General features: G+C 39.0%; 1 protein-coding gene and 1 long non-coding RNA gene across 2 annotated transcripts; both read right to left on the bottom strand.

The window, feature by feature from the left end:
- Window positions 1-2,810: 2,810 nt before the first annotated feature.
- LOC122659153 (hydroxyacylglutathione hydrolase cytoplasmic-like) lies at window positions 2,811-26,703 on the bottom strand. Its single transcript, XM_043854300.1, has 7 exons — window positions 26,642-26,703; window positions 26,363-26,485; window positions 10,894-11,055; window positions 9,806-9,881; window positions 9,124-9,237; window positions 4,020-4,196; window positions 2,811-3,157 (listed from the first exon to the last, which is right to left on the bottom strand). The coding sequence occupies exons 1-7, from the start codon at window positions 26,686-26,688 to the stop codon at window positions 3,083-3,085; spliced, it is 774 nt and encodes a 257-aa protein (XP_043710235.1). The 5' UTR covers window positions 26,689-26,703; the 3' UTR covers window positions 2,811-3,082.
- LOC122659181 lies at window positions 10,118-10,887 on the bottom strand. The gene is made up of 2 exons (XR_006332516.1): window positions 10,274-10,887; window positions 10,118-10,217 (listed from the first exon to the last, which is right to left on the bottom strand). It is a non-coding gene; the product is annotated as an uncharacterized LOC122659181 (long non-coding RNA).
- Window positions 26,704-27,899: the final 1,196 nt, after the last annotated feature.

Here is a 27,899-nt window from a genome sequence, read left to right as displayed (position 1 = left end):
AGCAAATTAGAGCTGATTTGGGAGTACTTCGATACATAATAAGCTGCAAGAAAGTCGTTTGAGGTGGCATAGCCATGTACAATGAAGGCCTTTAGATGCTCCAGTACGGAAGAGCGATTTGATTCAGATTGAAGGACCTAAACGAGCCAGGGCAGTCCTAAAATGACTTTGGGAGAAGTGGTGAGGAAAGATATGCATAGCTTAGGTCTTGAATCAATTCTAGCTTTTGAATAGAACTGATTGGAGGGTAAGGATCAATATAGCCGACCCCATTTAGTTGGGATAAAACTGAGTTCAGTCAAGTTGAGTCGTTGTATGTGCTTCTGTTGACAGCCTTTTGGTGGCCATCAGTAAATTTCATGGGAAATAACAATTGTCAGTAAAACAATCAGATATGATCATCTTGGTTTTTTTTTTTTTTTGGGGGGGGGGGGGTGGGTTCCATTACCTCCATTACCTGTGTTGATCAGTTACAGTTGTCTATTTGTTTTATGTTTTGGACAGAAAATTGTAGGCTTCTGCATCTTAGTTTTGATCCTTCATTTGTTTTATTTGTTTATTTGTAGGCTTTTGCATCTAATTAACTGGTTCTCTGGTTGGGCCACCCAACTAAGGTTGGGACTTATTTGTGCTATGTAACGGTTTAACCTGAAATTTGGTGGACAGGTAGGCTCCAACGTCCCTTGCTAAAATGTCAGGTTTTAGCCAACCCGAGTTGGCCAAGTGGTAAATAAAGTATTGAAAGGTCTGGGACTGCCAAGAGGGTGCACAAGATGTAAAAGGGAGGGTATCCCATCACATAGGAGGGAGAATGATTGAATTTGTGTCTAAAATTTGATATGTGGCTAATACATACCATTCCCTTGACGTTCATTAGTCATAATTGCCACATCATCCTTCCATGTGGCATTATTAGGTATGCCACCCATCCTGGGTGATCCAACCAGAGATCCTTTTGCCTAATTCTTTTACTCTAATTATGTGTTGTTTAAAGAGGAACCTGTCACCAGTATATTAGAAATCCTCATGATTACTTTTGTCATGTGTATCAGTTACTAACCTGAATTAACTGTGAAGCTAAGACGTCAGTTTCATCTATAACAGAGATTAGGTGGGCCGCAGGGGATGTCTATAGACCGGCAAGGGTTACCAATGGAGAGGATTTGGCGCTTGGATATTTTAATAAATGGTTATCCAAATGATCGGATTCTAAATATATCTCAATGGCCAAATTTTAGTCCTAAATAAAAAATTGCTTAAACTTTGATTCACAGTTCTAGTAAAATTACTAAAACACCATCAAATGGAGATGAATATAAAATACAAAATGGCAACTTTTGTTTTTGGCTACTTCCTATACTCATTTGAAGCTGAAATTGTACCAAATGAGATTGTTTGGTCCTGTATATCGTGGTATAATCCATGTATCATGTGACAAATAATGAATTGTTATACTAAACTAGGCATCATGACGGGAAAAACACCCCCCTACCCCTCAACAACTTTTATCCAACCTAAAGCACAATTAGATTATTCTGATTGGACTGAATCAATACAATCAGTTACTTGCTGACTGTTGCATAGGAGGAAAATTGCTGACTTGAGCAACCAAACATATAAGGTATAGAAACATTCCCTATCAGTGGTTCAGATCAAATGTGAGTTTCACGTGGCATATTCAGACATTACCCTTATATCTAATAGTTAGAATCACCACATTAAACTGCCAGGTTAGAATTTATGTGGAATAACCAGGTAAGGTTATCTAGTTGGGGCTGCAAAAAAAGCTGATCAGTCCAGTAAGAAATTATACTGATAGCCTCTACTCGTGTCCTAGTCCGTCTGAGAACTAAATTCGCACTCAATTGTATCTCTTTCCTTCAGCTCTTCTGAAGTTAGTTTCAGCTATTTCAAGAGTTCGCTGAGCTTCTTGGGAACAAATCTCACTATTCCTTTCCGGATTGAACCAAATTTCAAGTTGCATCAAGTTCAATGAGCTACACGTATTGGAAGAGATATGAAGCCACGTCGTTAGTATAGCCATGGCAGGCCAGAGGTACTTATTCCGGTATCGATAGGTCACGGAAAAACTCGATAGGCTACCCTCTTGTGCTCCATTAACCAGGCCTGAAGGAAGCCATACCTATATGTAGAGCTTCCATCCAAGTGGTTGGATCAAGCAATTCACGGAGTCTAAACTGGCTTTCCAGAATCTTCAGCTCCTTCCACATTTCCTGGATATCTGAGCTGGTCATATTGACAAAGAGCATAGTTTCTTTTTGGGACAGGATTTTTGGGTTTACAGATCTGAGGGGGCCAATTCTAGGGTTTTTAGGACTGATTCCAATCTGAAGTCGACCTAATTCGAAGTTTAAAATCCTTGGATCCAAGTTACCGTCCTGTTGATCTACCTGTTCAACCTCCAGACTTGATTTGGCTCTTCTAAGTCCCAACTCCATTTCATCCGCCTTGAGATTCAATTAAAACGTATCCAACTCTTGCTAAATACCAAACAGCATTGTTCAACCCAAATCTGGAAAATGGGTCAACTTGCCAACCCTACTCAAAGCTGGAACAAAATTTGTTAGCACACACAAACACATGTTTAACCATGTCGGCTTTTTCAGTTTTTCCAGATTGGAAGCATTAGCCCCAAAATCGACCACCATAAGTCCACAAACTGCAACCAGAGTCAATTTAAACAAAAACCTTATGCACAAGACTAATTCACATAGTCTTTTGTCGGACACATTCTAGTTTTCCATATCCCGGAATTCCACATTGGCCTAGAACCCCACCTTCAGCCACTATGACAATCGACAACCTACCAAGAGGATCATATTAGTTTTTATACTTCGCTTCTACTACAAGTAGCATATTTATGGCTTAGATCACCATTGGTTTTACACTGGTTATTCATTCTTGGAAACGTATAAAACTCAAACTGGATACTCTCTCTCTCTCTCTCTCTCTCTCTCTCACACACACACACACACACACCACTTTTCTCGTGCAAACTAGGGCACACAACACAGCGGTTACAGAACAAAGTGAGATATTGATGGTAGATGACCTTTCCTTATCAGCCCCTCCAATGGTCTTTGCGACGCCTTATTTCTTGCATTGTTTCAACAGGAGAGTGACAACCAACACTAGTCTGCAAAATAAAAATAATATTACATCATGTTCTTTGTAATCTCAGGCTCTCAGCAGGTAAGCAGGCATGTAAAACAAAAAAACATACACAACCACAATAAATTGGTCGTCCATTAGAATGTACAGCACGCACAGTTCTTTACAAAATTTGGAGAAGGAAAAAGAAGACGAGAGATCAAAAGGTCGGACAAAGTATTGTCACCATGAAACAGAGAACTCTTCTATATGAACGCAATCATCTCTCTGGTCGAAAAAATGGGTAAATGTTCATTGCATGGTCCAGTTAATAAATAGAAGCTTCTCTTAATGGCCCTAATATCTGCCAGGTGTTAGCTCAATTGGTGCTCAAATTTCGGGGGCTTGCAATCCACATCACCATCTATCTAGAAAATTGCAGCCTTAGCCCTTATGCTTATCATGCTCTCTATTTGTATTATGTATTTTGTTTTCTTTTGTTTGGTGTTGGGCGCGCATGAATGAATAGCCTTCTTTTCTACCCCCAAAAAAAAAAAAAAATGATTGAAACCCAACTATTGCTCAAAAGGTTTTGACCATTTAAATCCAATCCTTAAAGCTTAGAAATGGTGGGTCATATAGTTAAGAGGGGACTCCAAATTTTACATGTGGTTAATCCCATGGGGTCAACTATCCTCCCAATGGTTTGTTTACAGAGGTCAGTCCTGCATGTGGCTCACAAAGGATGCCCATGCCAGGATGACCATTAAGGAAAATTAGCCTTTAAAAAATTAAGCATGCCACAATAATAAAGCTTCATCAGAAGTCCAAATCCAATTTCTTTGGCTAGGATGACTGCGTATCTGTGTGCATTGGGGAGAAAAAAAAAGGCAATTTTTGGAAAGTACCTGCAGCTCCGGCAGATCAACACGCATAAAAGGGTTGGTCTCCAACTCTTCCTCAATTGTTGAAGGGATAGTGGGGAGATTTTCCTTTTGCTGATGCTGAGCCCATAATAGCTTCTGCGCTGTCCTTGCATTGCCTGGTTCAACCGCCAAGGCAAACTGCAGATTTTCCACTGTGTACTGAAAAGAAACAAGTAGCACATTATCTTACATTCTTACTGCACAAAATCAATTAATCAAATAACAAACATTGGAATAGCTAAAGAAAACCACAATTGTTGTTTTCAAAGTACTACAGACTGGGACTAACCTTGGAAAAGTTTTCTTCATGTTATATATGTTTAGGGTAAACAAGTTCAACATCATGCAGTCTATACCTTCACATAAGAAGCAATTTCATTTCTTTGTCCAACTTTGCTTTCCAAATTGCCCTCCTATTTTAATTTATATTATAACATAATAATAATCACCAAGTATAATGAGTTGAGGTTACTCTCTCTTGTTCATGGATAATGTCTGTAATGCAATGCTTCAGTACTTGCCAGCATGCCCTACATTAACCTTCCTGGCAGAGCTAGCTTACCATAAGATTCTGAGAGGGACTCTCTAGTGGATAATCTGAGGCTGCCCAGTTTGGGGTTTATGACTGTATGGTAGACTCTTGATATTCTTGGTGCCAGCAAGGCATACTTCATAGTGACAGCAGAGGGCACACTTAGTACCTCAGTTGCAAGTTGTGAACTCGCAAAGAGGGATTCTCAATGATAGGGAACCTTTGCACTTTTGCAGTAAGGCTTCTGATACGTGCACGGATAGGGGTGGAGATAAAATAGGAAAAAGGAGAAAATGAGGGAAAGATAGAAGAGATAGGAGAGAAAATAGGTGTTTTGGTTTTACAGACGAAGCCTGATGTCCTGGAGTGATTAGGAGGTCATCGATCCTCTTACTCAATAGAGAAGTTAATTAGGATTCAAAAGTCTATCCTCCATCTCGGATCATCCCTATTTAATAGATTACAAGTAGTTACACTAACTCCCTCCCACTTAGAATAACTCCTATAACTTCTCCATTACAACACTTACCCACTACTAATAACTACTCACTTCCCATAATTAATAAACTATTCATAATTAACCACTCACACATACGTTAATCACAATTACATAATACAAAGCACAAATAACCATTCCACATAAGCATGAACCACTTGTGTAGGCACATAACAGCTTCATGTTTGAGTTTCATAGATAGCTTGGGGTTTAGTCTTTCTCAGCATGGTCCACCCTTTTATGAACAATGAAACGCAGAATGTGACGCCAGGAACTCCGGACACTTGACTCTGAGTTGGAGTGCTGTGTTTTCTCAATTTCTGAAACTTAATTTTTATTGTTGTTGTTTTTCCTAGTTCCTGTATCATGCATAATTGGATTCCTGATGAGTCAGAGAAAAGAAAAGGTAAGATAGTCCGGCTGTGCTTTCACATGAAACAGAATGGGAAAGGGGAATTTCTCGTCAGTGTTGTTGCTATTGTTTTGGGGGCTCATAGTTGATGGTTCGCTGTAACAACAATCCATGTTCTGTGACCTTTACTTTGGTATTTTGTCAGAGATGTTGCTATTATTTTTGGGGGCTCATAGTTGATGGTTCCCTGTAACAACAATCAATGTTCTGTGACCTTTAATTTGGTATTTTGTCAAAGTGTAGAGCTGATAATGCAAACGACTCTTGACGGTGATGCTGGAGAAAGAGTGGTTTCCGGGTTCCTGGCTTTCTGGCCTTCTCTTCTACTTTTGCCTTCTTGGAAGATACTTTCAAGTTTCACCTCTAAAGGGGATGAACTTGAGAAGGCCAACAATGAAATATGGCTGCATAACTGGCCTGTGCATGCTGCCCTAGTCAGTGTCACATTAAGGATTTTGGGTACAAGAACTGCATATACTAATTTGCAAGGTTAAGAGGATCTCTGGGAGAAGAAAGGGAAAAGAAAAAGGAGTACAAGAGAGGTATAACTTTCAACAACTTGGATTATCAACTGAATTTCACTGAACTTTCCCCACATGCCATATTGGGCATTTTACAGAACATGCTCATGGATATGGTCCATAAGCGTGAGTCACCTCTGTTATTATTGCACTATGTTCAATTTCTTAACAGAGATATCTTCTGTAAATGCACAGATCTTTGTGGGGTCTAATGAGGTCACTTCATCTGAATAAGGACATGTTCTATGATTTTATCCAAGTATGAGAGTCCATACATGTAATGGCAATCCAACAAAAACTGATGGAAGCTTACAAACAAACAGAGACAAGATTACCCTTCACAGATCTTTCTCTCCCCTCCTAGTCTAATAATACCCAAAGATCAAGGTTCCACCAGAATTTCGCAAAATTTCACAAAATATTTCGGTTTTGCAAGATGTCAAAACGAAATTCCATGCGAAATGTAAAGGGTGCAAGCTTTCGGCGAAATTTCAATATATGTGTGGCTTCGGTATCATTTCGATTGAAACGATACAAACCTTTAATATAAAATGTATAGTTTTGAACGAATGTTGGTTTCGACTCTAAGGTTTGTGGAACTTTATTTTTTTGTGATTTTTTGGCCAAATCACTCTCATACAAACGTGGAACAAGTTGTTGGGCAGTAGTGAAATGCATCAAAAGCGACGATTTGTTGCATTTGTGGAAGTTTTGTGGAATAAGCCATATTAGAGAATGTATACAGCAGCGTACAACATATACTACCAACAATGTAGACCTAGGTTTGAAAAGTCAAAGTAGGAGCCAATCATGAATCAACCAGGATCTGTTATCAACAGGAGAATTGGCTAGGTCAAAAATAGGCTTTTTGGTGAAATTAGGGTTAAGGTTTGATGTATGGGTTATGTCAAGTTGAGGTAGGGGAGTCTATCAGTGAAGGTCCTGAGATGTATTAATGGCTGGAAGTGTGTAAACTTGAATGGGCAGTGACTTAGGTTTAGGGTTTCGGGTTTTCGGTTCTAGTATGGGGCTGAATGGATAGAGGGTTAGGTCTGTGGGGAATTTAGGGTATGGGAAACTTGAAAATAACATGGGGGAATGCTAGGTTGGGGTTGTAGAGGATTAGGAGAAGGATGGGGATGCTTCCAACTTACTTGTAGTTGCAGAATTGTCCTGGCAACAACTTGTTTGATGGAAAAACTTGAATAAAAATTGAATCTTTAACTGAAACTTGAAAAAGATCTTCAAAGGAATCACCCGAACTTCACACCGCAAGGTGTCGATTGGATCAGACACCAATCCCACCACGAACCACCTGGGCTTCCCACCGCAAGGTGTCAATCGGATCAAACACCGATCCTACCAGCCTTGATCAACCACAAGACAAAAATCTTCAATGGAGAAGAAGAGCAACAAAAGCTTTTCATTAATATCAAAATTCGTGTTCAATACTTGCCCCCTTACAACTATACATAACAGACTAAAAAATAGACTCCTACACTAAAAAGGAAAGGGCCTAACCCAATCCTTAACCGATTAGGTAACCTAAACTGACTAAGAAAGTGAAATAACAAAGGAAATAGACTCAAAACATGGCAGGACTTATAGAGTCCTAATCCAGCCCAACTTAAATAGTCACATGACCACTAATTACATAAACATAAAACTAAGGAATCCCATATGCAACCTAATTACCCATATTTTAGGCCTATAAAGTGTCCTATTACATAGAAAACCGATGGGATCAAAGGCCCAACATGTAGATAACTCAATCCTAGACTTATTCCTAAGCAAAGAAGCCCTATTTGGTGATGAATCTGCAACAACCAACCTAGGATCCAAAGTCAAACTACCATTTTGAGTGTGTGTTTCACTATATTTAGAGGGCCTAAAATAGGGTTTTCTATTAGTTTCGGGACCTAATTTAGTCATTCGGGACATCGAAACCATCCACCGAAACCTTCCTAAGCTTCGACTAAAATTTTAAAGTTTGGAGAAATATTTCGGTTTCAAGCTTGGTCGACCAAGCTCGAAACCGAAACCTGGAACCTTGGTAATACCTAAAGTTAACTCACTTAGCTTTTGGCGATGACTTGATTATTTTTTCTAAGGCTTCTATTGTCTCGCTTGAATCTACTTTACTCTGTCTTCAAGCAATTTCATGAGCTATCAGGCCTTCGCATCAACCCAGCTAAGTCTCTGCTGTTCTTTGCTGGTGTTACTGATTGGGACAAAGCTGCTTTCTTAGAGAAATCAGGTTTCCAAGAAAGGCTTCTTCCTGTCAAATACTTAGGGCTTCCTTTGATCCCTGCTAGACTCTCAGCCCATCATTGCACCCCGATGTTGGAGCTCATTCGGAAAAGGCTTCAGTTGTGGAAAGGCAAGCTTCTATCTTATGCAGGCAGGTTGGTTCTCATCAAATCAGTTTTGGAGTCATCCTATATCTACTGGTCTGGCATCTATGGTCTCCCTCAAGCCACTATAAAATCCTTGGAATCTCTCTTGGCTTCATTTCTTTGGAAGAGTACTAAAACTATAAGATTTCTTCATCTTCTTAGTTGGGCTGCTGTGTGCCTCCCCAAGAAGGAAGGTGGTTTGGGTATTCGAAGAATCAAAGAAGTGAACGTTGCTGGTATCATCAAGCTAATCTGGAAAATTGTTACAAAAAAAAAGAGCATATGGGTTGACTGGATTTATTCGAGCCTCCTTCGCCAGGACTCCATTTGGACCGCTATGTCCTCGTCAGATTCTTCTTGGGTTTGGCGCAAGATCCTCGCTTCCCGCCACTTGGTGCTTCAGGTTATCCACTCTCAGATTGGAGATGGTCTCTCATCCTTCCCTTGGCTGGATCATTGGCACCCGAGGGGGATCCTTCTTCACTCTGTTTCCCATAGATCTATATATGCCTCGGGCCTCCACAGACTCTAGTTTGTGTGGGCACAAAAAATATCAATTGTACCGCATAGAACAAAAGCACAATGAATTATTCTAACAGATGACTTAATATGGCATAGGATAAGAAATGAAATGGTCTTCTTTCTCTTAAAATGAAAAATGAAAAGAAAATGAAGTGGTCTGTTAATTAAATTTTACAAAGAGATCACCGAATGCTAAAGAAAATGTACCTCGTGGCCACAATAAACCCGAGTCGGCTTTGGTAAGGAACCCAATGTGACACAAAGCGACTGATACATTTGTTCTGCAGTGCCTTCAAAAAATCTCCCACAACCAGCAACAAACTACACAGATAAAAAAAATAGTAGCCAAAATCATTCTCTAAACATCCTTCTCCCCCCTCCCCCCTCCAAAAACAAAAAAAAAAGTAGCCAACTCTGCTGGGACCATTACGAATTTTCAGGCCATGGAAATCACAGGCACAATAACATCACTCTCCAAGACAGGGAAATAGCACTTTATTAAGTAATGACCCACAATCAGGTAGACATAATATCATATCAATCACAGGAGCCACCATTTAATAAGTCTCATCCAGAAGATCTTGCCAAAGTTGACCAGAAAATGATACTAAATCCGAACTGTTTCAGGAAGTACCATAATTTATTGACCAAACAGAAAGGATGAAAAGATTTAAAGGTTTTGATCAACTACCACATCATGTTTAGCATAAAGATCACGTGAGAGGGGACTATCATATGATGGTTCCTGCTGCCACAGATGTGTGTCGCATAGATAACTAATCTTCAAAGGCCATATTTATTGTTTGTATGTTACTATGGTCTGTACCCTAGGTTTCACTCACTGATTAGATTAAATGAAAATAATACTAAGGAACTTTGTTCTACTCACCAACGTGTCCCCAGTAAACACAGCTGGATCCTCTTCTTTGCTTGTCACGTAATAACTTATATGACCTTTCGTGTGGCTGATGAAAACATGCCAGAATAAAGAAAAACTTAGACTAATAGTAGAAGAATAAAATAAAGATTACAGTTTGAGAAAAGTGCACAATAAATGACAATAGAATCATATTTTTGGAGAGCTAAGGGCAAGGAACTCAAGGGCTGACTGTTTGTTCACTATGCGAAAATAAACTCAAGAATCCTTCTGGATTTCATATGAGAAAATTATTTGGCTTCCCATATATTGATGTTAAAATTTAAGCACAACACAACAATAAAATAATCATCCAACGCATTTCGGATAGACCAGAAACATAATTAATCCCATCCTGAAAGAAAAGGGAGAAAACGAATTCATACTAAATCAATCAATATGAATACATTTCATTGGGTTTGGATTTGAAAACTGATCTACTTGAAATTCAGGTTGTGTGTTTTGGACTTTATTTGAACACAGTTGTAGAAAAGCCGAGGCTTAAATGTGCAAATCATACTACAAAAGTTTTCAGGATGAAGAATACTAATCGGTTTCTCATCCAGGTCCAACCCTATTTGGGTCAGATATGGATGAGGATGTATATATCCAAAATAAAAATATATTTTTTGGATGTGTTTGACATCTAAAAGTTAATATTTATACAGAAGAAAATACAAGAGGGAAGTCAAATATGTGGTCACTATATGCTTGAGTTGGGGTATAAAATTAGACGTGGCAAATCCTGAGAATCCACTGTATAGAATGGTTACAATGGCCATATAACCATTGGTCACCCATAAACACTTGGGTGCCAAGTAAGCTGCCTCAAGCTATATATATGGGAAATGCTCCGCCCACAAAACTGAGAAAGGGGGGAGAGGTGGAGGGGGGGGGGGAATGCTCCACTCTGCCATGTGAATATAAAAAGGCAAATTTTTTATGCAGCAGTTTCCTAATTGGAAAATTTTTTCAAAAAACAAATCTAAGAGTGAAGATAGAGGGCATATGATTGGCATCATGGCATGTGATACAGTTGGATGGAAATATGGAAAACATACCAAGGTGTATGGAGTGACAAAATATTGACATCAGCTCCTAGTGTCAGCTTATCACCATTTTCCAGTTTATCAGTACACCCCTCGACATTGTCTATTGAACCACCATAAACCTTGATTCCAGGCACCAACAGCTTCATTTTCGCATTTCCACCAGCATGATCCCTTATATAGATACCAAGGTAGTAGCATGGGGGGAAAAAAAGAAGCAATGGTGGTCATTAATAAGTCAGATTAATCAGAGCCCAAACCACCAAACTTTTGAGAAGCAAAGATTCCATGAATAAAAGCAACTTAAAATATTAGATTCATAGACCTAAGCCACATGCCAGAAGAAATTTAACCCCTCCCACCAATAAAAAGGGTAAGAGAAACCTAACAAGTTCATTTAGCATTAAAATTTATTTACTAACAAGCTGTTATAATAATAAAGTTTTAAAGCAAATTTCCTTTTTCTTTTTTTCCCCCCTAAAATTAATGAATGATAAAATGAAAACATTTTAAATTATGACCAGCAGTATGAGACAAAGTTTTTGCATTCTACTATGCATGGGAACTTTTTAAAAAATCAAAGACTTCTAAATCTAATTGCCGACTCTACAGAGCACAATTGAGAACCAAGATTTAAATTGATACACAGAAAAATGTTTTGTAACCAGCAAATCTATACACTAAACTGATAATTAGATGACACAAAACCATGGATTGTTTTCCAAGCATAAGGGGGGGGTGGGAAATAACTTACTAAATGATCCTAGAAAAGAAATTACCAGATTGACTAAAAGATAAATGAAAAATATTGAAAGATACAAACCTGGAAAGAATCTCTAGTAGGGAAAATAGTACAGTAAAACAAAAATGAAATATCAACAATCATCATTGTTAAACAGTGTATAGTGGGGTTTTATGTTATGTCCTTATTATTGAATGGTTTTTTTTTTGGTCATCTCCTATCGAGGGCCCATAGGCCACTAGGGGTAGGCGTCCCAACTCAAGGAAGGTAATGCAAGCTCGACCTCGAACCAGGAAAAACCAATGGGAGATTGCTTGCAGCTGGATCAATACAATAAGAAGGGACATAAATGAATAACTAAAATGTTTTTAATTTCTTTTTTCTGTTTACATACGAAAGAAGAAGAAAGGGATATGGACGGGGGATAGGGGACTCTGTCAGTCCAGGGTCTCTCACCCAGGGCCTCTCACCCACAGTCTGTCACCATTGCCGCCTCTCACAGCTTCAACCATAGCTCTCTTTCTTTTCTTCAATCTCATCTCCTTTTCTGCTCAGCCACATACACTCATTAACAAACCAATTACAAAGCAACCCAATCCAAATCTAATTAAGAAACTAAAGAATCCTAGAAAACAAAAAGGAAACTACTAATTCATAAAACCTATAAAATGGAAACTAATCTTTAACTAATAAAATCCCCCACTCAAGGAACAAAACTTCCCTAAAATATAGGACTCATTGCAAGGCGTCATAATCCTCTAAAATCTTCTCCACCTAAGCTGTCATGGGCTGGAAAATTATTCTCTCCAATTCCTTAAAGTGTGGCAGTGCTAGGTGGAGATGTCGACACCTGGCAGCTGCCACATCCAACCGTCCATATCAATGAGCTCGGACCGTTGGATGCGGCAGCTGCCAGGTGTCAACATCTCCACCTAGCACTGCCACACTGCCACACTATAGGAATTGGAGAGGACCCCACAGAGATTTACTAGTACCCACGCAACAGCCTGGCTGAAATCCTCAATTATCTCCTTCATGCGAGGTGGCCATGGGGTCCACACGATCTGATCATTATCTCCTCCATGCTGGTTGATAGCTGTCCTACTAGGTTCCCACGAGATCTGTTAAATCCCCTACAAATCAGTAGCTAATAAATCTGGGAAATAATCCTCCCTTAAATCAGCAATCTCAATCTCTTCTATGGACAAAATTGATGATGGAATATGACCCAAATTATAGGCCAGGTACAGGTTAATTTGATGGCTCAGAATAAGGGCCAGAATTGAGCCCAATTTAATGCCCAATCGTAGGACCTGATCTGCATCAGAAGGGTGGCCAGGGGTGAGGGGTTTTTTTTTTTTTTTTTTTTTTTTTTGGGGGGGGTGGGGACGGGGGTTGGAATAACAAGATGTACACATCCGATGGGGAGGAGAGTCAAACATGCGACCTTTCCTTGGACTTAGGCCAGCGCTCTATTGCATTGGCAGCCACCATCACACCAAGAGGCGCTTCCCCAAATGGGTTTAGTTGTAATTAGATTAGACTGTCCTTATTTGTAATTTTACATTTATTAAGATATACGTATGTGGATCTAGGCTCACAGTAGGTTATTCTGAATCCTACCGAGAGCTCTAGGGTTCCCTTCTTTTCTCCATCATGCTCTCTCTTCTTCTTCCCTATTTTCTCTTCTCTTCTTTCTCCTTGCTCTTCAAGACCTCCGGTGGACTCTGTCATGTCCAAATTACATCTATCAAGCTTAGTGGTGCCTCCAATTTACTTGGGGCACAAGTAGTAAAAATGAATATCAATGCCAAGCGTAAGATGGACTGTTTAATTAATGGTCCTTCAACTCCAAATTCTAAGGAGTATGTTTTTCTCCTTTTAACAGAATGGTAAATCAGTGGGTGATTATTATATATATATTTTTTTTGGTGCGAGGATGATTATTATATTGCACTCAAGGACATGTGGAAGGAGCTTAATGTCTACCAGCCTTTGTCTATTGACCTCGAAGTCATAAGATCTCAACATGCAGAGTTTCTTCTTGTGAAATTTTTATCTGGGTTAGATACTAACCTGCAGCCAGTCAAAAGCCATATTCTTACAGGTGAGAAGATACCTTCTATGAATGAAGCATTTTGTCGGATTCAATGCATTGTCTCTCCCTCCCTTGCCAAATCTGAACCATCCTCTTCTTAGGATAATTCAGCCTTTGTTTCAAGTAGTGATGGCCGTGGTTGTGGTGCTGATTTTCCTGACAGAGGTCGAGATTCAAAGGGAAGCTGAGGTCGTAGTGATGGTATAGGCAGAAGACAGCAACCTGACCAAGGCGTACGTCAATGTACTTACTATGGAAAAATTACTGGTACTATTGATACATTTGGGAGAAGCATGGTAAACCCAAGTGGGCTCAGCAGATGTCCATTGATCAGAGTTCTACAATAGTTTCATCTTCCAACGCCAATCATGCTTCTACATCTCGAGGTAGTCAGTTTGTCTCTTCATTGCTAGAGGAACTAAATCAATTACTTGAATGTTGATGTAGATCGAAGCATGAAGAAGACCCAAAAAAAAAAAAGTTACTGTTCACAAGACACTATTCACGTGAACAAAGATTTGGGGGCTGACATGGACTGCTGGCTTAGGGAGTTGATTTTTTATTTTCTTTTTATTATTAGACACTTACATAGTTTCCTATTTGAGTTCTAATCCTAATTGGGAATCCTAGTTCTGTTAGGAATCCTAGTTAGAGTCTAGTTTCTATTTTATAGGTTTTTTAAAATTAGTTTCTTACTTAGATTAGGATTGGGTTGCTTTGTAATTGGGAAATTATAAATAAGCATGCGACTGAACAGAAAAGAGACAGAGATTGAAGAGAAAAGAGCTATTGATGAAGCTGTGAGATGCGGGATCGGTGAGATACCTTCGGTGAGAAGCCCTGGATGAGAGGATGATGGGCTGAGATAGCTGATCCTATCCCCCCTTCTATATCCCTTTCTTCTTCTTCTTATCCTTATGTTCTTCCTCATATGTAACAGAACATAGCAATAAAAAAAAATCAATTTCAGTTATTTAGCTTGTTCTTTTATTTTATTGATCCTGCTGCAATCGATCTCCCGCTGGTTTCCCTGGTTCGAGCTTGAGTTTGGCATTAAACGTATTCAGCAAATTGAGACATCTGCACCTATATCCAGTGCTACAATTGCTCACTCAGGTAGTGGTACATTTCTTGCTTCCTCGTCTTCTACACCATGGGTCATTGACTCCGGTGCCACCTTCCCTATGATTGGTAAGTTCCATGTACACTCCTCTTTTCAAAACATCAGTCACCCCTCTAGAGTCATACTTTCTGATGGCTCCACTACTCAGGTGTCGGCATCTGGTTATGTTTCCTTGCCTTCTCTGGCTATGTTAAATTTTGTTCTTCATGTTCTCAATCTACCTTTAAATCTTATCTTTGTCAGTCAACTTACTAAGTCATTCCATCAAAAAAAAAAAACTTACTAAGTCATTGAATTGTTCTATTACCTATTATCCTACTCGTGTTTTTCAGGATCTTAAGACAAGGAAAATGATGGGTGGAGGACGTGAGAAGGATGACTTGTATTACTTCGATGGTGTCGCTCCTACTATCGTTTTTGGTACTTCTAGTGTGTCCTCCCCTCTTCATGGTATTACCGGTTGGGAAATATTTCTCTTTCTAGGCTCCAACATATAGTTCCCAGTTGCAAGATTATTTCTCGACTTGAATGTTAGGCGTGTGAGCTTGGAAAGCCTCGTCATACCTCGTTCCCTTCTCTCATGATGCTTCTCGGAATTCTTCTTTGTTTCTTTAGTTCATTTTGATGTTTGGGGTCCTTGTCGTGTCAAGAGTCGTTTTGGCTTTTCATATTTTATTATCTTGGTAGACGATCATTCTCGAATGACCTGGTTATATCTATTAAATGATTTACCTGTTTGGGGTCCTTATCGTGTCAAGAGTCAATTTGGTTTTTTATATTTTATTACCTTTGTAGACGATCATTCTCGAATGACGTAGTTATATCTGTTAAAGGATCAATTTGATTCATTATAAAAAAAAGGATCAATCTGAATTATTGTCTACTTTCAAGCAGTTTTATAACGAAATAAGGATTCAGTTTGGTGTGTCAATCAAAATTTTTCATTCTGATAATGCTTCAGAGTATAACCAATGTGAAACCTCTGATTTTTGTTCTAATCATGGCATGGTACATCAAACCAGAGTCAGTTTGGTTTTTCATATTTTATTACCTTTGTAGACGATCATTCTCGAATGACGTAGTTATATCTGTTAAAGGATCAATCTGATTCATTAAAAAAAAAAGGATCAATCTGAATTATTGTCTAGTTTCAAGCAGTTTTATAACGAAATAAAGATTCAGTTTGGTGTGTCAATAAAAAAATTTCATTCTGATAATGCTTCAGAGTATAACCAATTTGAAACCTCTGATTTTTGTTCTAATCATGGCATGGTACATCAAACCAGTTGTGCCTATACTCCCTATTAGAATGGTGTTGTTGAGAAGAAAAACCGGCCCTTATTGAAAGTTGCTCGCTCTGTAATGCTTCACATGCATGTTCTGAAGTTTTCCTAGGGTGATGTTGTTCTAACTGCTTGTTATTTGATAAATTGTATGTAATCTGCTGTGCTTGAAAATCATTTCCCTTTTTCTGTGGTTTTTCCCTATTCATCTCTGTTTGAATTACCACCATAGGTGTTCAGATGTACATGTTTTGTTCATATTCTACACCTTCATCTTGACAAATTGTTTTCGTGTGCTACCTGTAACAGAGTATAAAGCTAAAACACCAGAATCGAGAATGAGAAAGAAAGAGAAGAAGATGAAGAGATGGAGAGAAGGAGAAGAGACAGATATTGTCTCCCTCATAAGGGTTGTATTTATAATTTGAAATTACAATGGAAAGGGGAACTCCTATTCAGATTAGGAATTCCTAATCATGATAGGATTCCAAGTTACAATAACAATAAAACTAAGACTAACAATTCAAAGTAAAACTAGGACTAACAACTAGGACTCATAACTCAAATTAGAGCTAGGAGATTATAATCCTAAAATCACTGTTCACATCACTGTTCATGTGAACAGTGTCACGTGAACACTACTTCAACACTCCCCCTCAAGCTGGAGCATACAAATCACCTAGATCCAGCTTGGAACAACTTTGACGAAAAGCAGGTCCAAATAGTGCCTTTGTAAACATCTCACCAAGTTGATTGGTAGTAGAAACAAAAGGAGTAACGACTAACTTCTTCATACTAGCATCACGAACAAAGTGACAATCAACCTCAATGTGCTTTGTCCTCTCATGAAAAACAGGATTACTTGCAATATAGATAGCGGCTTGATTATCACAAAATATTTACATAGGCTGGTTGATGGGAAACCCTAATTCCTGGAGTAAGGATTTGACCCACATCAACTCAGCTGTAGTATGTGTCATCGCTCGATATTCGACTTCAGTGCTGGATCAAGCAACGGTGGTTTGTTTATTGCTTTTCCAAGTAACCAAGTTTCCACCCACAAAGGTACAATAACCAGAAGTAGACCGTCTATCACCATCAGCACCAGCCTAATCAGCATCAGAGAACCCAACCAGATTAGCATTCCGATTAGGTCGATAAATAAGACCTTTACCAGGAGCACTCCTCAGATAGCGCAACACACGACAAGCAGCATCCCAATGAATTTTCTTTGGACACTGCATAAATTGACTAATAACCCCAACAACAAAGGATATATCCGGGCGAGTAACTGTAAGATAAATAAGTTTGCCAACTAATCTTCTATATTGATGAACATCTGAAAAATCCTCACCCTCAACGGATCCAAGTTTCTGATGAGGATCCATGGGAGTATTTGCGGGTTTGGAAGCAAGCATTCCAATGTCAGTCAGAAGGTCCAGAACATATTTCCTCTGAGACAAGCTAATACCGGTCTTGCTTCGCAAAACCTCAATACCAAGAAAATACTTGAGAACACCCAAGTCCTTCATCTGAAAATGTTGATGAAGATATGCTTTAACTTGGGCAATACCAAAAGCATCATTACCAGATATAATAATGTCATCCATATAGAAGACCATCACCACCACTTTAGAATTTTGATGGCGAACAAAGACAGAATGGTCAGAGTAACACTGCGAGAACCCGACCTTAGTAACAATGGAGCTGAACTTATCAAACCATGCTCTTGGAGATTGTTTCAAACCATAAATTGCCTTGCGAAGTTTGCAAACTTTGGCAAAAGACTCCCCCTGAGCAACGTACCCTGGAGGCCGCTCCATATAGACCTCCTCGTGAAGATCACCATAGAGAAAAGCATTTTTTATATCCATTTGATATAATGGCCAATCAAAATTAACAGCCAAGGAAATAAGGATCCGAACAGAGTTCAGACGAGCAATTGGAGAAAAAGTTTCAAAATAATCCACACCATAGGTTTGAGTATAGCCTTTTACGACCAGGAGGGCCTTCAGTCGTTCAACAAAACCATCGGGATTGTACTTGATAGTATAAACCCACTGACACTTAACAAGATTTTTCCTAGCAAGTAACGAAACCAGAGTCATAATGCATCCATCTCGGTGTCCATGGCGGATTTCCAACTAGGGTGAGAGAATGCCTCATGGTGGGTACGAGGGATAAAGTTAGTAGATAATGCGGAAGCAAAGGGGTGATAGTGAGAAGGAAGATGAGAAATGGTTACATAGTGCTCAATAGGATAACCAGGTTTGTGAGTACAAGAGCGATTACCTTTACGAACAACAATGGGTAAGTCGATGGAGCCTTCAGCATCGAAGTCAGATTGAGTGTCAAGTTGAGCGGCATCCGCTGTATCACTAGGTAGTACCGGAACAGTAGGAACAGGGTCTGTAGTAGGAGTGGGTAATGGATTAGAGAGGGATACAGGTGGCGGAGCCGTGGGAGCAGGTAATGTTGGTGGTCAACGTCGACAACAATGATAGACCTGAATTGGTGAAGGAACAGGTATAGGAACAGGTATGGGTGGACCTAAAGGATCTTCACTGTTCACTATAGATGGTACAGTAGAAGAGGAAAAATAAGGTGTATTTTCAAAGAATGTGACATCGGCATTAATAAATTGTTTGTTGGAAATAGGATCAAAACATTTATACCCTTTTTGAGTACGAGAATAACCAAGAAAAAGACATTTAACAGACCGAGGTGAGAGTTTATCAATGGTGGGATGGAGAACGTGAACAAAACACACACAACCAAAAACACGTGGTAGAGAGGAAAACAGTGGACGATCAGGATGAAGAATAGAAAAAGGAATTTTATTTTGTAAAACAGAAGACGGCATACGATTAATAAGATAACAGGCTGTGAGAACAGCATCACACCAAAAACGTTTGGGAACATTCATGTGGATCATAATTGAACAAGCAACTTCGAGTAAGTGTCGATTTTTGCATTCGGCCACCCCATTTTGTTGTGGAGTGTACCAGCTAGTTTGGTGAATAATACCGTGAGTAAGACAAAAATCATAAATAGCAAACTGAGTGTAATCCAAGGCATTATCTAAACGAAAATTTTAAATGGATGTGGCAAATTGAGTTTTTATTTCTTGATAAAAATTTTGAAATACAGTAAGAAACTGAGTCCGGTCTTGTAACAAATAAACCCAAGTAGAGTGAGAATAATCGTCCACAAAACTAACAAAATAAGAAAACCTTAGCCTATTACGAACTCGACACGGACCCCAAATATCAGAATGAACTAAAGAGAACAATGAAGAACTTCTAGGTAAAGTACGGGCAGGAAAAGAAGAACGATGATGTTTGCCTAGTTCACAAGCCTCACATTCAAGGTGAGATGTGGTCTTGCAAATAGGAACCATTAATTGAAGTTTAGGTAAGGATGGGTGACCAAGTCGTAGATGCCATTGCATGGGAGATGGTATGGTAGTAGATGTAGCAGCAGTGGAAGGTCCAGTGCCATCCAGATAATATAGTTTATCGTGCTCAAGCCCTCCACCAATCTTCTTCCTTGTCTGAAGGTCCTGAAAAACACAATAAGAAGGATAAAAGGTTACAGAGCGCTTAAGGGATTTAGTAAGTTGACTAATGTAAACAAGATTTAAGGGTAATTTAGGAACATGAAGAACAGGAGAGAAAGTCATGGATGATGTTGGAGAAACAAGATACTGACCATTATCTTAGTAGAGGATCCATCAAAAGAATAACATTGGAAGAGGTTTGAACAGAATTAATGGAAGAAAATAAATTTGACTTACCAAATGTGACATGAAGCACCTGAATCGATAAGCCATGAAGTAGAAGAAGGGAAAAATACAGTATTACCTTTATAGGCAAGAGTAGCTGTAGAGGAAGAGGCAGATATAGCTTCAAGTTGTTGGAGGCGTTTGACTAGCTGATTGTAATCATCACGGGACACAGTGGATGGAGTACTTGATGTGGAACTCTGGTTCATATCACTGGTAGATTTTTCTAGATGGTTGTCAGTCATGGTTGTATTGGCTAGTTCATATGCCAAGTCGAGCTTACCATGTTTAGCCCAACAAGTATCTACAATATGATTTGATTTCCCACAATATGTGCATTGCGGGAAGATTTATCAAAAGACTGGGAACTAGTACCACTTCCACCAGTGCCAGTGCCATGGCCCCGTCCACGACCATGATTAGCAACAAAAGCAAAACTCTCTTTGGGAGCAGTATCAGATTTAGATGGGTTTGCCTGTCGATTGATACGTGAAAATACTTCATTAAGTGAGGGAACTTTCTCCCCTGTAAGTAGTTGACCTTTCACTGATTGATAATCAGTATGTAATCTAGCTAGAAATTTAGCAACATGAAATTCAGCCCGCTGTTGTTTTAACTGATCCAAGTTGGTAGTGAGGGGCTGATGAATCTGAAGTTCTTCAATCATACCCTTATAGCTGGCAAAGTATTCACCTAAAGTTTTATCCCCTTGTTGGAAAGTGAAAATCTTCTCATAGAGATCATACATCCGGGAAATATTCCTTTCTTGAGAAAAACTTTCACGTAAATCATTCCAGACATCCTTGGCAAGGGTATGAAACATTACATTGGATGCAATAGCAGGCTCAACACTATTCCATAGCCATATTTCAATAATAGAGTTCTCACGCATCCACTGATCATGAGCTGAAATTGAAGCAGGATCCTTTGGATCAGCAGTAGGAGGATCATCAGTGATATATTTTATTTTTCCTTTGGCATGAATATATGCATGCACAGCCTGGGCCCATAAGAGATAATTGGAGACTCCGGAGAGCTTGATAGTAGTGATTTGAACTTGGACATTGTCCAATGGTAGTTTAGGATCAGCCATATTGCAGAAATAGTAGTAGTAATAGAATCAGATTAGGGTAACACAAGACCCAAAATAGTAGCAGCAAAAATATCACACTTGATAGCAGTTGCAGGAACAGCAAAATTGGGATTTGAAAACCTAAAACAGTAGTAGAAAGGCCAACCGATAGCAATAGTAAGGTAAGGGTATGTTTAAAAAACTCCAGTAAAACCAACAAGACAATCGGCAGATTTAGGTTTTGAAGAAACCCATACTCAACCAAATAACAGAAGAATAATTGACTGTTGTACCCGAAGAAGAGAACTGGAATTGGATCAATTGGAGACACAATTATCAGATAATAAGCCCTTAATAGAGAACCACAGGGGATAGAAGAGAGAAACTTGCAAATAGAACTGTTGAATCTGCAGTTGATCTTCAAAATAATCTGCAGTCGATCTTCATAATTGAGCAGTTTCAACTTTAAATTCTCCAATCGATAAGATCCTTCAGGTAAGTAGCAATAAACCCTTCGTTTTCAATTGAAAACTTTATCTAGGGCTTAATCCATATATGCAGCAAAGGGTGCTGCACCCTTAGAAGAAATTTAAAACTTGAAGAAGACTCTCAAACCAGAATCGCAGGAGACAACAACCTAATGGTTGTGCTCTGATACCATGTAACAGAGTATAAAGCTAAAACACCAGAATCGAGAATGAGAAAAAAACAGAAGAAGAAGAAGAGATGGAGAGAAGGAGAAGAGACAGATACTATCTCCCTCATAAGGGTTGTATTTATAACCTGAAATTACAATGGAAAGGGGAACTCCTATTCAGATTAGGAATTCCTAATCATGATAAGATTCCAAGTTACAATAACAATAAAACTAAGACTAACAACTCAAAGTAAAACTAGGACTAACAACTAGGACTCATAACTCAAATAAGAGCTAGGAGATTATAATCCTAAAATCACTGTTCACGTCACTATTCACGTGAACAGTGTCACGTGAACAGTACTTCAACACTACACAATGTGTTCCTTGGTTATACCCAAACTAAAAAAGGTTATCTGTATTATGATCCTACTACACGTCAACAGTTTGTGCTAATATTACCTTCTTTGAAACCACCCCGTATTTTTCTGATGATTCATAGGATGGATACAGACATTTTTAGTCCTCCACCAATTCCTGTTGTTATCCCTCTTACCGACTCATCTACTACTTCCTCACCAGTGCCATTGCAAATGTATATACGTCGTCCCAAGCCGGCTTTAACGGTTCCAACTGATCCTTCGTTACCGCCCTCTACTTCATCAGACTCCTTGCCTGGGGATTCTTCTTCCTCCACTGACTTGTCAGTTGCTCTTCGTAATGGTATTCAAACTTGTACTCAAAAGTATAAAATTGTTTATCCTATTCTAAGTTTGTTACTGTCTCCCACCTTCCTTCTTTACTTCACAACTTTGCCTTGTTCTTGTCTACAATTTCTGTGCCTAACAAGTACCAGGAAACATTGTCGCATCCTGGTTAGAAGAATGTTATGGATGAAGAAATGGATGCCTTGTTGACTCATTAGACTAGGTCTCTAACTGACTTGCCCCCAGGAAAGGAGCTTGTGAGGTGTCGTTGGGTGTACACTGTCAAATATCTCCCCAATGGATCTATTGAGCCGTTGAAAGCTTGCTTGGTTGACAATGGTTACACTCATACATATAGAGTTGACTACTTTGAGACCGTTTCGCCAATGGCTCGTCTTAACTTTGTGTGCTTGTATCCTTGATGGTTAATCTAAAATGGCCTCTGTTTTAGGTTGATATAAAGAATGCTTTCTCTATAGTGATCTTGAGGAGGAGATTTATATGGAGCAACCACCTGGGTATGTTGCTCAGGGGGAAAATGCAACAAAGGTTTGCCGTCTTCACTAGGCTATTTATAGGGTGAAACAATCTCCTCGTGCTTGGTTTGATAAATTTAGTAAGGTTATTGATGGTTGGGGGTTCACACAATGCTTCTATGGTCATTCTGTATTTGTTCGTCGTCATGGTTCCAAGATCGTTATTCTTTTTATGTATGTTAATAATATTATTATCTTTGGTAATGACTCTTTTGGAATTGAAGATACTAAGGCATATTTACATCAACATTTTTAGATAAAGGATTTAGGGATGCTTAGATATTTTTTGGGAAGTGAGGTTGTTTGATGTAAAAAGGATGTCAGTTTGTCTCAGAGGAAGTATGTTCTTGATCTTCTATTTGTGACTAGCATGTTGGGCTCTAGGCCTATTGATAATCCTATGGATCCTCATATGAAACTTGGGGCGTGTGATGACAAAGAGTTTTTGCATAAGGCGGTTGGATGGAAAAATTATTTATTTGACTATTACTCGACAAGATATTTCATTTGTTATTGGAGTTATTAGTCAGTTTATGAAAAAACATACGTAGGCTCACTATGATGTCGCATGTTGCATTTTAAGATATCTTAAAGTGCACCCGGGAAAGGTCTTATTTATTTGTGTCATGGTCATATTGATATTGTGGGTTACAATGATGCTAATTGGGTTGGTGCTGATGGTGATTGCAGATCTACTACTGGATATTGTACGTTTGTTGGTGGCAATCATGTTACCTGGAGGAATAAGAACCAGAATACAGTGGTTTAGTCGAGTGCAAAGGCTGAGTATAGGGCTATGGCACTTATGACAGCCGAACAAATGTGGCTGAAATCTCTTATTCAGGAGCTGGGTTTTTCAGTCACTAAACCTATGGAGATATATTGTGATAATAAAGTTGTTATTTATATTCTAGTAATCCGGTTTTCCATGAGCGGACCAAACACATGGAAGTCGACAGTCATATGTAGAAACTGATTTCTACTCCGGTTGTTGACTCTGGCAATCAACTTAGTATATGTTTACTAAGCCATGGTTTAGGCATGCATTTCTTAATGGTTGTTTCAAGCTGGGCATGGGAGATATATAAGCTCCCACTTGAGGGGGATGTAGTATTGGGTTTTATGTCATGTCCTTATTGTTGAATGGGTTTAGTAGTAATTAGATTAGACTGTCCTTATTTGTAATTTTACATTTATTAAGATATATGTATGTGGACCTAGGCTCATGATAAGTTATTCTGAATCCTACTGTGAGCTCTAGGGTTCCCCTCTTTTCTACATCGTGCTCCTCTCTTCTCTCCTTCTCTCTTTTCTTTTCTATTCTTTCTACTTGCTCACCCAGGGACTGGTTTCCTTGTTTCTACATTGTTTCAATCATCTAAGTCATATTGCACTTCCTCTGCTATTCCAATCTTTCCTGGGTCATACCTTCATTAAAGTATACTTTTAAATAATATCTCATACATTTAATAACCAAACTCAGATTATAGAGCTGCTGACCATCACCCATGCAGTATATTATCCTGAATGCTACCATCTTAGAGACTTTTTGGTCCATGAATGGGACATCTCAATCAACTCTCTTCAGTCTCTTGATCATCTTCCTATCAATTGGGCCTCCTTAGGTTCCCTTGACTCACTTTAACAGCTTTATTTTAGTTACTTGTGCACTCATTGGTTCTAAATTGCACAATATTTTAGCATTGACCTCAACAGGAATGCTCCATTTTCTGAAGTCTGCACCAAACTCAATCATGTACTCACATGCCAAAAGCACACAATAATTTAACAGCAGGGATGGAAACACGGCTAGTTCGAGGTGGCTTTTATCAATACCATACCTCACCCTCTTAAAATATTGCTTAACATTCATGGGATGCACCAAATTTAGGGAAGGCGCCTACAAATCAAGGTGTAGCAAAGTGGGGACCCGGGGTTTCACGAATTCCATACCAGGCCCTAACCACTATGCCACCACTTCATCACACCTTGATCCACATGCTGCCTCTTCAAATTCCACTTATTCCACACTCATAGCTGATGAAATAACCCATTAGGCACTGTTCACTTAGTCTATAATACTGAATTACATCCATATATCTTATCTTATATCATAGATATCATGTATATAGGGGAGGGGTGGGACTAATTATACATTAGGTTTTATGTAAAACATTGAAAATTATGGTCTAAATGGACGTATGGAACTAGGGTTAGATTTTTCAGTGAAAACAGTAGAGACTTGCGAAAAGAGTCACAGAAAATCAATTATACATGGTTAACAACCAATCAAACTTTGAAATAGAGACATTTTCCAAAGTAAAAGCAAAACATTCCATCATCTGGATCAATAGATAGACTTTTCAACTCCAAACTAAACCATGACTATTAAGACAAATCCTATCGCAAACTGATAAAATGCTAGTAATTTGGCAATAACCTTCCAAATAAAGTATTTTTCCAAGATCATGGTCTAATTAGAAATTTAACCAAATACACTTTCAAACAACATCAAAATCTTGCAGCTGTTATGATTCAAATAGCACTAGACTCAAGTTGACATGTAGAAACTTTTCCAATAAGTTAAAAGAAAACTTACACAGTTTCTTATTAAATAGACAACCCAAAGACAACTTACACAGTTTCTTATTAAATAGACAACCCAAAACTAATCAAAACAACACCATTCTAAAGTCCAAACACCAATCAAACGACAAAATATATTAAAACCCAAAATGCCAAAAGTGTTCTACCAACCCGAATATAGAGAAAGCAAACAAGGACTTTGCTTACCTCACATAAATTGTGAGGGCCAATGCTCATGTTTCCAATACAAACATGTCATACAAGACCTTTTGGCATTGGGAACCTTGTAAAATATAGGGATAGGAAATAAAAAATAAAAATAAAATTTCCCCTCGGCAACTGATTAGCAGTGTGACTCACATTTTTGTGAAGTTAGCAATTTCGGGGAAACAAACCTAAACAAGAGATTATTTAGCTCAACCAATCAAGTCGTCCCATATGACTTTTGACCTGCAAGCGATAAAACAGCCTGACCAAGTCATCCAAAAAATTACGCCCCTTCTGCTTATAAGTAAAGGGGAATCAAGGGATGAAGCACTTACTTAAAAAGGGAAAATGAAAACCATAGGGCTTTGGCTTTGCTTGGCAATTAAAATTTTCAAATAGATTCTTTAGCGCTATCGCAATCTCCAATTCAAACCCAATTAATTTGGTTGAAATATTAAGCAAATTATAATTATTAGAATTAGAATGCTTTAGAATTGGTTACAAAAGATATTGTTGCTTGTAGTTTCCATTTTAGGTTTGTTCTAATTTTATTTTCCATCACTTCTGCACTTCTGCACTTCTGCGACATCCTCTTTTTTTCTCCATGCACAAAACAACAACAACGACAACAAAGAGAAGAAAAGAAAAAGAAAAAAAAATCAATAAATGTGGCAAAATTTGAATAAGATTATAGCAAATAGCACACCAGTGATGGTGAGTGGTGAGAACAAGCTTCAGATCAACCCCATTCTCATTGACTGCTTGAAGAAGCTTCTCTGGCTCGACAGGATCGACAGCAGCAGCTTCTTTGGAAGACTCATCGATAATTCTGCGAGTGGAAGAACCGGAACTGTGAATTAGGGAAATAGCATAACATACATAATTAACCCCAAAATAAAGGGGGATGGATCCAAATTGGCGAATTGTGCTGACGATTATAATTAGAGTAGAGTGAAGGGATAAACTATAGAGATAATAGAGTTACAGGTATGCGTATTTGTCTCCACGGCAAGGAATGTGATGGATTTTCATGGCCTCTCCTCTAGACTCTCACTTCTTCTTCTTCTTCTTCTTCTCGTCAGTTGTCAGCGGATTCACTTCAGATGAGAGTATGACACCGAGAAATGGCCAGAGAAGTAGTTGGCTATGTTTATGTCTATTGGAGTTTGGATTTGGGAATTGGGGACCTGAGGTGGTTAGAACTTAGAATCGTCGAGTTGACGATGGCAAGAGCCGTGACGAGTGATGATGCACGTAAGGATGAGTTTACGCGTTGGCAGGAATCAGTATTACTGATGGGGCTGACGCTCACCGTCACGTCAGCAGCCAAGCTTCGTTGCATTTGAGCATTGTTTCTGGCGCTCCACGCGGAACAAGGGTCGTGATTCGTGACATTACCTAACCGGACCGAGTTTTTCACCCACAGCCACAGGCTACAGTAAAGGAGGAATCCCTTCACCTATTGCTATTAAAAACTTCCCAAGTATATAAATAAGGTGTACTATATGTTCAAACATCAATTCTAAAGCATACAAACACTCAAATATGTGATTATCTCATTAGTATTTAGTAATAACAATTAACAACAAAAATGATAACCTTTATTTTTTCCTTTTAATAATTTTTATGACAAAATTTTCCTCCACACAGAAGATGGTTCACCCACCATCCTTGGTTCCACAAACTCCTTCTAGGGTTTTGGTATGTTCCAAAATACCCTTTCAAACCCATTCCAGCTCTCTCCGCCCCTCAGTGAATGGGATCTATTCACTTGTGGGTGGAGGAAAACTCGATCCTAATTTTTATGTCATAATTATTTTTTATTGACTATAACCCTAAATAAGTAGAATCCGGATCAGCTACCCACTTGGGGACGGGTGGGGACAGATCTGACCCCTCAATGGGGCATGGGTCCCACACCCTAGAGGTGGGTCCCATACCCCCATGGATGGTTCAGATCTGTCCCCACCCATCTCCATGTGGGTAGCAAATCTGAACTCAAATAAGTAGTGGGAGGGAGATTGTTGTCAAGCTACGTGGTCACTGCATCAGCACTAGGACCAATAAATCGTAGGCATGGGCATCCAACCAGGGGAAGGGTGGTCATTTTACAGCACCCTATGTCTAGGCATGGGGTGTTGCTAGGTTTTCCCATAAATAATTTAAGCATGTTAAACAGGTTCAAACAATTTCGAATCTAGTCTAGCTTTCAGTCCTGGATCCGTGGCGAAACCCGTCCCATA

Source organism: Telopea speciosissima, chromosome 1, assembly GCF_018873765.1.
Source record: "Telopea speciosissima isolate NSW1024214 ecotype Mountain lineage chromosome 1, Tspe_v1, whole genome shotgun sequence".
NCBI classification, from domain to species: Eukaryota; Viridiplantae; Streptophyta; class Magnoliopsida; order Proteales; family Proteaceae; genus Telopea; species Telopea speciosissima.
Note: the sequence above shows the minus strand (reverse complement) of the source record. Positions and strands in the feature narration are given on the sequence as shown.